The sequence below is a fragment of the Malaclemys terrapin genome, chromosome 2 (genome assembly GCF_027887155.1).
Source record: "Malaclemys terrapin pileata isolate rMalTer1 chromosome 2, rMalTer1.hap1, whole genome shotgun sequence".
Classification (NCBI taxonomy): Eukaryota; Metazoa; Chordata; order Testudines; family Emydidae; genus Malaclemys; species Malaclemys terrapin.
This window is the reverse complement of record NC_071506.1, coordinates 228,010,346-228,022,348: the sequence shown is the minus strand read 5'-3', so window position 1 is coordinate 228,022,348 and position 12,003 is coordinate 228,010,346. Positions and strand designations below refer to the sequence as shown.

At 45.1% G+C, this 12,003-nt stretch overlaps 1 protein-coding gene across 3 annotated transcripts in view; it reads right to left on the bottom strand.

The window, feature by feature from the left end:
* Positions 1 to 11,335, bottom strand: part of RAPGEF5 (Rap guanine nucleotide exchange factor 5) — a 241,355-nt gene extending 230,020 nt beyond the window's left edge. For 2 of the 3 annotated variants that reach the window (XM_054020200.1, XM_054020201.1), the window contains exon 1: positions 10,976 to 11,334. In XM_054020200.1, coding sequence (XP_053876175.1) covers positions 10,976 to 11,167 — 192 coding nt within the window. In that variant the 5' untranslated portion in view covers positions 11,168 to 11,334. Of the gene's footprint in view, positions 1 to 10,975 lie in introns of all 3 variants that reach the window. The other variant, XM_054020202.1, reaches the window with a different exon arrangement.
* Between the last annotated feature and the right edge of the window lie 668 nt (positions 11,336 to 12,003).

Here is a 12,003-nt window from a genome sequence, read left to right as displayed (position 1 = left end):
TGTATTCATCCAACCCTACCTACTATAGTTTTTGAGATCTGATACACTATGGCTCAAAGTAGCACAGGAGTTGCATGCCTAATTTCCTGGAAACTTTGCCCTGATTTGGCACTATCTGCCTTCCCTTGGGATGAAGCCCCCTTCCAGTGAAAGGAGACAGGCGGGCAGAGAGAGATGAAAGCTATACCTCCAAGGCACCTAGGTCACTGAATCTGTGTCAGAGTCCATGGACTACCTTTGCCCCCAAATCCTATAGCTGGTCTGGAATAGTCCAGTCCCTATTGTAAAATGGCCAGAGTGCAGAAGCACCACAGCCAGGACTTCTCCCAGGAATACCCCCTGTATTACGGACAGGATGGGTTGGCATAGAGCCACTATGTTGAGTCTATGGATTTCCTTTACATCAGGTAGCTGGTTAAGCCAGTTTTCTAGCAGCACTGTGCACCTGAAGCGGACCAACTCATCCAGGGCAAGGACCGGAATTTGCCCTGTATTTCTGATATTAGATATTAGTTTTATAGCACTCAGAGATACAGTTTGTATTACTCTACTTAGAGAAAGAGTATAAAAACAAAAGGTGTGGTGTTTAGACTCAATATCTTGCTGTTGGTTTAAAATGTCCTAAGATATATACAAAATACTGTTTCATCTTTTATCAATATTTCTTCATGATTGGTTCTATTAATCTTGCATAACAGCTAAACTTCAAGGTCTATGGACAGGGTATTAAGTGATTGTTTGGGCTGTGATGTTACTTTATGAAAATAAGTTCACAGGCTATTTGTGAAGTTATTTTATAGATTTAATCCAAATTTAACACTATGAAAATACTACATAAAAAAATACCACAGATGCACCAAGTATCAAATATCATAAATGTCCGAGTCAAAGACCAAAATAAAGATGGACACCGCTTGTTTGTTTTTTAAATAGACGAAAAAAGGGAGGGGAAATTGCATTTATATTTGAGGGGAAAAAAAGGACAAATTAGAAGGCATCAAAGTACTTTTTGAAGTCAATGGGATTACACAGTTTTAAACCAGTGAGAGACAAGAATCTGGCTCTGTTATTGGTAGGATAAACAAGTTTCTACCAATTTATATGGATTGGCAAAACAAAAAACTCTTAATCAGCAAAATGTTTTCTCTACAATATAACAAAAAAACCTGACTTTTAACCAATTAGAAGTGCTCTCTAAGCAATAATTAGTGAAAAAATAATCAGTTAGAATAAAAAGTGTACTGTAGGAGTTGAGCCAGGCTCATTTATTTACATATACACCCTTTTATGTAAATGGCTGCAGCTAGATCATTTGACAAAGTCAAACTCTTCTGAACAAACAGACAATAAGCTAGGTTGAGATAAACAGTATTATACTAACAGACAGAACCTCTTATGCTAGTGAGTAAAAGAGAACAGTATGCCCTTGTGCTCCAGCCTTGTGTTCACCACCACCATTGCCTTTATTTTGATGCTGGAACTTTCACTGACAGCACAGTTATTGGAAAAGATGTTTTGACAGACAACTAATGTCATGTAGATAAAGAATATAACACAGACTAAAAACAGTACAAAATGCCCAGGGTGAAAATGGGCCATGAGCTATGAGAAACTGAGATGCCCATAATGCAGCAGAACTTCGGATAATTTGGCTTCAGAATTTAATTGCATAGAAACTCAACCACTTCCATGCAGCAGAGTTGTGCTATGAACATCCCTGCATAGTCCAGCATGCAGAGGCGTGTGTGCCAAGGCAGGGGAATTGTCACTGGGTCCATGATTATATGGTTCCCCACATAAAAATAATAAAAATCTGAACCTCTTATTACAATAACACTTACAGGACCCAATCAACATCAAGGCCCTAGTGTGCTAGGCATGTACAAACATACAGTAAGAGACAGCCTTTACTCTAAAGAGGGTACAGTCTAGACTGATAAACAAAGGGTGGAAGGAAAAACAAGCACAGTGAGTTGAAGTGATCTGTCCCAGGTCAAATAGTAGGTCAATGGCAGAGCCAGGCAGTGCCCTATACATTGGGCCACATCATCTCTCACCAGGGCCGGCTCCAGGTCTTTCGCTCCTAGAGGGAGCGAGGGAACTGCCACCCCCAAATTGCCCCCGGTGCCGCCCCTCTTCCTTGGCCGCCCCAAGCACCTGCTTGTTAAGCTGGTGCCTGGAGCCGGCCCTGTCTCTCACAGTGCTTATGGCCCCTATTCCAACCCAGGAACTAGCATAGAAACCATGGAGGGAATGCAGAGCTGGTCCACCCCATGAACATAGGTATGTGGGGGGCTGGCATAGATTCTACAGAGCACAATCCCACTTATTTTCTTGCAACATACCTATTTTGGTTTTCACAGGAAGGGTGCAAATTTAACTTCATATGTTGTTTTAGCCAACTCGTGCTGATTGGTGTAGTTATCATTACAGGTTTACTGATCTACATCAGTATCTTTAATTCAAACTCAAACATATAAACTTGCAATGAACAATCCAGCCAAGGAAAATAAGGCATTTAAAGATATGAAAACTAATTTTCCATAAACAAACTGGTTCCTGGTATGTGAATATCATTTTAATTTTGATAGGCTAGCTTTATTGTGGGGGAAAGCATTTGTTTCATTACAGTAGTTTCCATCTGTTCAGTAAAGAAAGGGGGCATATTCTGCTTCACTTTTTTAAGAAGTTACTGCCTATTTTCAACATTATCATTAGCACAAAAATGTACATCTTGATGTACAATTTCCTCAAGATACAGAATTACTACGGCACTTCCAGCTGAAAACATTAGCATCCAATACTTGATGAGTTAACACTAATCTCAGCACAATTTGTTGCAAAAAAATATGCCATAGAATCTTGCTCATTCACACCAGCATCTGAGAAATTTCCCATGAATTAACAAGTGTTGTGCATTTTTCAAGTCAACAAAGTATAAAAAAATTATCAATAATACTATTCCACAAAGCATACTTAGTTCATTTATTTTGAGAAATGTAGTTTAAGGGACACTGTCAGCTCAGATTTGAACAAAAATACTCAACAAGATCCTACAAAAGTTAAGGCCTAATGAAAGAATTTCCATTACTTTATTTTTAATTTCAATGGAAACAGATCTTTTGTTCTTATACAAACATTCCCCTAGTGGGTTTCCAAACCAAACACTGCAGCACTGCATGAGAACCTGTAGGTGATGTCAATTAGGAACAGATGCTAAAAGAAAAATAATATAGTCACTTTCATTTTATCGTCCAATCAGAGACAAATACAGAAAGTAAAACTGAAAGAATGCTACAAATGTATTTACTAAGTGAAGGTGTTCTTAATAGTGCAGGATAAAAGAAATCTGCTTTAAGCAAAAAAATGAAGAGGCCAAGTTCACTGAAGGCCATGTGCAGCCTGAGTCAGAATCTTAGGGTGAGGAGAACAAAAGTGGGTTTAGTCCGCCTTTGTGCTCCCCCATATTTGGGTCTGCTCAGCACCAGTTCAGGTGGGGGTATGGTATGGATGGACAAACAAGGGACAGGGCAGAGGTGATGCTGGAGGTTCTATTGCAAATTGGAGAGGGCACATTATGGCTATGGAACCTATGGCAGTCTCAGGATTAAAATAGCGACTAGAGGTAGCTGTGGAACCACTCCACGACTAAGGGAAGGAACCCTACTAATCACCCCAGCATCCAGACTGGTTACTTAGCAAGATTCTACTGTATTTATGTATCACAGCCAGTCAATATTTCCCATATGACAATATGAAACAGTTTGTATTTAAAAAGTCAAAAATATAGACACGGAAGTTACATAAGAATGGCCATACTGGATCAGACCAGTGCTCCATCTAGCCCAGCGTCCTGCCTCTGACATAGGTCAGTGCTGGATGCTTCCGAGGGAATGAACAGAACAGGCCAATATTCCAATGATCCATCCCCCGTCGTCCAGTCCCAGCTTCTAGTAGTTGGAGATTTAGTTTTCCAGGAGCTATTGTGGTCACCAGCCCACCAATATTTTAATCATTACTCAACATCTCATGTGTCACCAGTTACAGCACTGCTAAATTAAAAGATACGATGAAACATTTAGTAGGAGTATATAATAAGCCAATTAGTATAAGAAAAAAAATCAGCAGTATATATAGTTTATCTTTAGTCACATAATAATACCTGCTATTGTTACTAAGTGGAACTTCAAAGTCAGTAAAATTCAGGCTTTAAAGCAAGTGCCACCAGTATTAGTCATTCCACCTCTTTAATGCTGACAGTTACATCACCCACAATGTTAGTTCAGTATTTTATTTTACACATTGATTTTGGTGTTTTTCCAGGGAACAGAATACTGTACCTTACACCCTTCATTAATGCCCTCATTCAGAAAAACAATAACACCAATTATCTAAACACAGCCAATAGTGTTTATAACTAAGATATTTAGGGCAAAGCTCTCCCCTCCTCTCTAATCCACAATCTGTACTGTATGTTCTGAACTTGTTCCAGGAACATAACATAACCTGAATGCAATGGAAGATCTACAAATTAACAAATACAAACCATGCAATAGAGAACTGCCTCCTGGATGGAAGACTCTTGCCCTTAAACTGTATGGTGCAGAACACACACCATATTCTTTCTTTGGTGCCTCATTTAACTAAGATGAAGAACACAAAGCCAGGGGTGCTGGAACTGTTCGTACAATGGGGGTGCTGACCGGCATTGAAGCAAACTGTAATACCTGTATATGATGGAAACCACTTCAAGCCAGGGGGTGTGGCAGCACCCCCCTGACCTCCAGTTCCAGCAACTATGCACACAAAACCCTCAAATTTTCTTTCCTTTTCCAATACGGAAAAAAAAAAATCCAACAACATTTTTATTTTAAGTACCAACAGTGTGACTGTGCTTTACAAGGTACAAATAAGTACAATCTCTGCCCCAAATCTAACAGAAATCCCCCAGAGCCAGAACTTGCAAACAGATATAGCGATGACTTTACTCACACAAGTAGCCCTATTGACTACAATCAATATTAATGAGAGTAAAGTTATTTCCATTCCCAGGTGGTTGTAGGACTGGACCCTAGAACACTGAATGGAGAAAACAGAATGCACTCAAAAGTCAAGAGGAAGGATTACCATTCAACTTTCAATATTTTTTAAAATGATCACTTCTTTCTTCCATTCTTCCCTATTCAGTGTTCTCCTTGAGTGTAAACAATTCAGTGCTCTTTAAAGGTACCAGTATGGGCCTGGATTTTGCTACTTACAGGCCTGAGGCTGTAAGGTTTTCAGCACCTCTGAGTATAAAAGCCCTATTACCTGAATGCAGAAAGAGGAGTCAGAGCTGACCTGTACAAATCTGAACCAGGCATCATGTCTTTCTTGACTTGTTTAAAGTCAAAGAAGAGATGACTTGAATTTTGTTTCCTCTAGTCCTTTAGGGGACTTCAGATGGATAAAACATTCTCAGAGGCCCTGGGTCTAAAGGAACATTACTGGCCTCATAGGCTATGTGTACATTGCAATTTAACATCTGCAGTCAGGTGACTCAGGTCACAGGGCTTGGGATAAGGGACTGTCTAATTGTGGTGTAGACATTCAGGTCAGGCTGGAGCCTGAGCTCTGGGACCTCGCAACTGGGGAGGGTTCCAGAGCTCAGGCTCTACAGCACAATTAAACATCCCCTTAGCCCAAGCCCTGTGAACCTGAGTCAGTTAACATGAGCCAGCCACTGGTATCTAACTGCTGAGGAGACATGCCCAGAGAGACTCCTCTCAGTCCAGTAGAGCAAAATATCAGCAAAATGCAGTTGTGGGTTCCTCTCACCAAAGAAAAAACTTTTCTTTAATCTGGATGGTCGTGAAAAGAGTTATCTAGAATCAGTCTGCTCTACTTTGGCCTAGTTGTTTACCAGATTTGCATAGGCCAATGAAACACTAACATCTGCAGTCCAGAAATGGTTATCGAGCCTTTCCAAGCCTTGTTCTAATAGGTCTTTTCTTTCAGCTCTAAATTCTACCAGTCTCTGAAATTAGGGAAATCCTGGGTTTTAGAGAATCTAAACCTCTAGGTTTTAGAGAATCAATGCAGGTCAGAAATATATAGTCCAGTTTTTTGCTCCACTGAACTGAGTGGAACATGCATATTTTATATCACCATATGCAAAGTAATTCTAAAGTAGTTCTCAGTCATTCCTGTCACAGCCTGGAAGTTTGGAATTAGTCCTTGAATATTCTGTTGCCTAAATGGGGCACGGACAAGACTGGCAGATCAAAGATATAAGAGAAAAAGTCAATATTTTTATCTGTTTGCAGAGTTTATGCCATTCTTTATACATTTCTCTCTAATTAGAGGGAAAAAAAGCATTTGGGGTAAAGAAAATTCCAGCAGCACTTACTGACGTGCAACCTTAAAAAAACTGCAAAAGCCTTAGCACTTATATTGTGCTTTATCACTGATAGATTGCAAAGCATGGTTATGTACCATTATCCCCATTTTATATACAGGGAAACTCAGAGAGAAGTAAGTGATTTGCCTTAGGTCACAAAGCAAGTCAGAGTCAGAGCCAGGAACAGAACATAGGTCTCATGACTCCCAGTCCATGCCCTATTCAGTGGGACAGGATGCCTTCCTAGAAAAGTAAGCAACAAACAAAAAGGGATTTCAGTGAGTCAGAGTTCACTTGAGAACAGTTCCACCCAATACCTAAGGGTATGCCTACACAGTAGCTGGAAGTGTGCTTCCCCGTGCAGACAGAGAGACACACGACAGCTCTGCTCGAGACAGGATACTAAAAATAGCAGTATGGGCATGCATGGTGACATAGCATGCTTAGATAGCCACCTAAGCACAAGCCCAACCAACCTTAGGTATAAACTCAGGTGGCTAATCCTAGCTGCCACCTGCGCCGCTGTGGCCATACTGTTATTTTTTTGCAGCTTGAGCAGAGCTAACATATCTGTCTACCAAGACCCCCAACTACTGGAGACATACCCTAAGACCAAATTAGTAGCAATGCACCTGCTTATATCTGATGAAGCCGGATTGTTCCCCGCACACCAGACATAGAAAGGGGATAGCTATACAGAAGGAGACATGTGTAAGTAACACCTTTTTAGGATCTTTCTTGTCACTCTGCTGAAACTGCTTAGGGGTAGAGCTTCATAGGGTATGTCTACACTACAAACATCCGAACCGGGGTAGACAGACTCGCGCTAGCAGGTTCAGGCTAGCATTGTGGACACTGCAGCTCCAGCAGAGACTCAGGGTAGCCATCCAAGCTCAGACTTGGGGTTGGGTATGCTTAAGAGTGGTGGTTCTCAAACTTTTGTACTGGTGACTCCTTTCACATAGCAATCCTCTGAGTAAGACCCTCCTTATAAACTATAAAAAACACTTTTTTATATATTTAACACCATTATAAATGCTGGAAGCAAAGTGGGGTTTGAGGTGGAGGCTGACAGCTCACGACCCCCTGAGGGGTCCTGACCCCCAGTTTGAGAACTCCTGCTTAAGAGCCTGAACTGCTGCCCCAGCAGCCAGGGCCTGCTCTAGGCACCAACAAACCAAGCACATGCTCAGGGCGGCACATTTTCAGGGGCGGCATTCCAGCCATCTTTTTTTTTCTCTTCTTCTTCCGCAGCAAAAGCCTGGAGCCGGCCCTGGCAGCAGCAGTGCGTCGTGCACGGGGGGGGGGGGGGGCGCCCTGGGGCCACTGAGGTTCACGCCACAGGGGAGCAGCGCCCCCACGTTATGGCTGGGCCGGCTCAGAGCAGGGGACACTCACGCTGGGAGCCGCCCACGGGGCACACTGAGCCGCCTGCAGGTGCCACAAGGCGGCCGCCCCCCCAGCGCCGCCGCCAGGGCTGGGCAAAGCAGCCCGAGCCTCCCAGGGGCTGCGGCAGGGCAGCCAGAAGCAGCAGCGGGGCCATAGAGGCAGAGCGCTGCCATGCGGGGCCCGCCTCCCATTCTCTGGGGCTCTGTTCCCTCTGGGGCTACCCTGCCCCAGTTCCTCAGTCCCCTGCCGGGGCGGTCCTCTAACTCTGCCCTCCTGGATCCCGACCGGTCCTGGAGGCGGGAGCCCTGGCTGGAGGGACCCTGAGCTGAGGCGCGGCCCAGGAGCCCCGCTGCTTACCCCGACCCTGCCAGCGCCAGACCGGCTGGGGCAGCAGGGGGTGCGGGTGGGGTGGGAGGAGGGCATGGGCTGGACCGGCGGGGGGAGCACTGGTGGGGCGGGGTGAGAGCCCAGGGCTGGGGTGGGGGGCAGCAAAAATGTTTTTGCTTGTGGTGGCAAAAAACCTAGAGCTGGCCCTGCCAGTAGCAACATCCACACTGCTATTTTTAGCACACTAGCTCAAGAAACACTATCGCACGTCTGCGTATGTGAGCTGGAAGGCTCACTCCTAGCTGCAGTGTAGACACACCCATAGAGTCCTGGGGGAATGGAAGAATGGCACTATCTTGCTCCTCAACAACACTGTCCCCCCCGAGCCCAGAAATTTCCAGACAAATAATACAACAGCGATCACTACTACTGCATGGGATCAGGAGAACCCAGGCACTGGCCACATGGCTCTTGCTGGAGCCATCCTGCATACAGTGCAGCAGCAACTCTTCTTGCAGCATGAACCCATTCTATGCAGATCCCAGAGATCTATGGGATTATTTAGGGTCCTGGACTCCCAAAATCCACAGCTCCCACTCTCTTCTACCAAGCTAGATAGCTCAAGAAAAACTGCAAGGTGAATCAAAGGAGATAGCAATCTGGCCGACTGACAGCAGCATTTGGATTGTTATGTAAAGGTATTGATGACATGACAACTAAGTGTCATCTCCTCTTTAGTGGTATATTTCTGCTGTTCGTGAGTATGTGCAAGAGTCAAAACAGCAGTTTGGGGCTAGATGGTACAGAGTCTAGAGACAGCATGAAACAATAGCTGAGAGACGTGAAATAAAACCCTAACGAGAAAACACGTGGGGAACTCAGATCCCCAAATATTTACAACGTAAGTTAACGATTTAAAGTTTGATTAAAGCATGCAAGATTTTAAAAAGGGAAATCATGTTAACAGATCTTCATAATCTGCTGTAGGTAGAATCTCATTGTGGTTTCATGAATGAGCAGAGTGTGGGCAGTGTCTCATGGTAGATCCACACTGCAAAAAAAGAAAGAAAAAGAGGGTGTGTGTGTGTGTGTGTTCTTATCTCAATTTAGCTAACTTTGGTTAAAATACCAGTGAAGACATAGCAACTCACTTTAACTCAGGTTAGCATCCTAAACTAAAGCCTGTAGGGGACCCCGGGGTTGAAGTCAAGCTGCAAACCCAAATTGCCACCATATATCTACACTACTATTTTAACCCGTTAGCTAACTTGAGTTAAAAACAGTGCAGACATACCCTTAGAGAATGCCCTTATTCCCCGCTCCCACCCCTTATTTGCCCTTGAGTTTATGTGAAAGAGGATAAGAACAGCTGGAAATGTAAAAGACTTGAGCTTCAAATCTTCCAAGAAATTATTAGAAATTACTTTCTAAAAGTTGTTTGGAACACATTAGCAGTGTCCTTTTGATACATTGTTTTTGCAAGGGTTCCATATTAGAGGGAAACAAGATAAAAATATGAAGATTTGCATGAATAGCTGTATGTCTAACTAGTCCTATTTATCCACTTCAGATATATTGCTGGTTTGTTTTAAAATACATACCAGATAATGAGTAAACAAACCCAGTAATCAAGTATACTGATTTAAACGCACTTCTCCACATTGATCCATGCAGGCAAACCTCTGCACATGTGTGGAGCTCCCCACCCATCTGTATTAGCTTGTATCATTAGGACCTTATAAACAGACTTGAATTAACACCTGCTGTGCCACTGGCACAGAGAAGAGTATGGTCTAGTTGGCAGAACATGACTATGAATTTTTGGCTCTGTCACTTACTCGCTAAGTGAACCTCGGAAAATAATTTTAGCTTTTTCTATGCTTTGATGGCCCAAACTGCAAAATGGGAATACATTCTTATCTCACAGATTAATAAAGACTAAATTAGGAACATGAAAATTCATTATTGTGCTTTAAGAGCTTTTTCCAGTGCCACAGAAGTCCCTTATATCTAGAACTGGCCAGAAATTTTTCAGCAAAGCACTTTGTTGTTAGAACATGCTGATTGGTTGAAGCCACAACTTTCATCAGGAAGGGTCTCTCAGTTCTAGGATGGAATTTCTGCTCCAGGAGAGAGACCCGGGCCAACAGTAGTCAATAAGCTAGTGAATAAAGCACTGATTCAGACCAGGCGTTTGAACCTGAGTCTCCGATAAGTGCTCTAACCACTGGACTATTAGCTATTCTGGAGTAGGTCTCTCTCCTCCCTTTGCCACTTCACTTGTTTTTTCGCAAGAAATGTCAAAAGGCCTGGTTGGTACCAATAGGAAACATTCTGATCTTTTGAAATGCTGCAGGGTGGAAAAGCCATTTCCTAGGCAGCCCTACTTCTAACTTCAGAGTAATTCCTGCTGGTTGTGCATCCATGAAGCATTACTCCAGGGCTAAAGCAGAGAGGGCTCGCTGACTAGTGTGCTAGCCAAAAAGCCCCCTTACCGGAGCACTTTTGGCGGGGCCCAGCTTACACCAGACTGGGGCAGACCAAACCAAGACACCCAGACCTGGGCCAGCATTTGAACACAGCCTCTGCCGTTCAAGCATGCAGCAAACCCCACTTCTCTGCAGATCACAGAAGCAGGTGGGGAAACGCATCAGAGCCGGTTATTGCTGGAGCCGGAGAAGGCACCGAGCTCTCTAGGTAGAAGCAGGACACCTGCACTGGTGACTCACCGGAGAGCCCCACCCCCCTCGAGCCGACCCCCTTGTGCACGGGGGAGGAAAGGGGCAGTTAGTGGGAGCCCCCCTCCGCAGGAAATGGTCTCCCTGAGCTGTCAGCGGGGGGAGCTGCTGGCAGGGCAGGGCCAGCGGATTGCTCACTCACCCGGCCCCCGGCGGCGGGGTTCTTCCTCCGCAGCGTGAGCCCGCTCCGCAGCCGCGCCGGCAGCTCCCTCAGCTTCTGCCGCAGCTGCACTTGCTGCTGCTGCGGCTCGTGGTGCCTGGCGCTCGGCCTGCGGCTCAGGGCGGGCTCCGCGCTGTCGCACGGGGGCTGCATCTTGCCGGAGCCCACGGCCATCCCGCAGCCCTCCGGCCAGGGCTGGCTCCCCACGCGCGCCCCTCGGCGGAGCGAGCGAGCGCGGCGCTCCCCGCTGTCACTCACGGCTCCGGGCGCTCCCCTGCCCACCGGCGGCGCGCACCTCTGCGCTGCGCACGGGGCTGGGGGGCCCGCTGAGTCATCCCACAGGTGCAGGAAATGCTCCCGCGCCAAGCTCTCTCCACCTTTTCCTTCTCGCCCTGCACCTCCCCTGAGGACGCTGCTCCCTGCCCGCTCAGTGGCTCTGGCAGTGATAAAGCGCAGGTGAGTGGTAGGGTGGAGGAGGTGCGGGGAGCAATCAGAATAAAGTCCTGTTAACTCCTTGGCTGTCAGCGTCCACCCACCTTTTCCTGTCCTACGCAATCGGTTTGCCGATTAACCAGCACAGCTGCAATTCTAACGGGGGGAATGGTAGTGAAGACAAGGGACCAGCGGCCGTGCCAGGAGGACCATGGCTAGAGAGAGCTGGGCAAAAGTTTTCAGCCAAAACCCCTTCCCCCTACCCCCAGCTGAAAAATGCAGATGTGGGTTGACCAAACCATTCCTTTAATGAAAAAAAAAAATAGCCTCAATGTTCTGTTGTGACATTTTCAAAATCAAACCTTGTGATGTTTCTCTTCAAAATGACTTTTGGTGTTGAATAGGGCTTCCATTTTATCAAAGCAAAGATTTCCCCCCCCCCAAAAAAAAAAATCCACCCCAACCACCATACCCTTTGAAAACTAAACACACATATTTTGTTTCAGGTCAACCAAACCAGGTTGACCCAAATGGAATTTTTTTAGACTTTTTTGTTTTGCCTAAACATTTTCATTTTG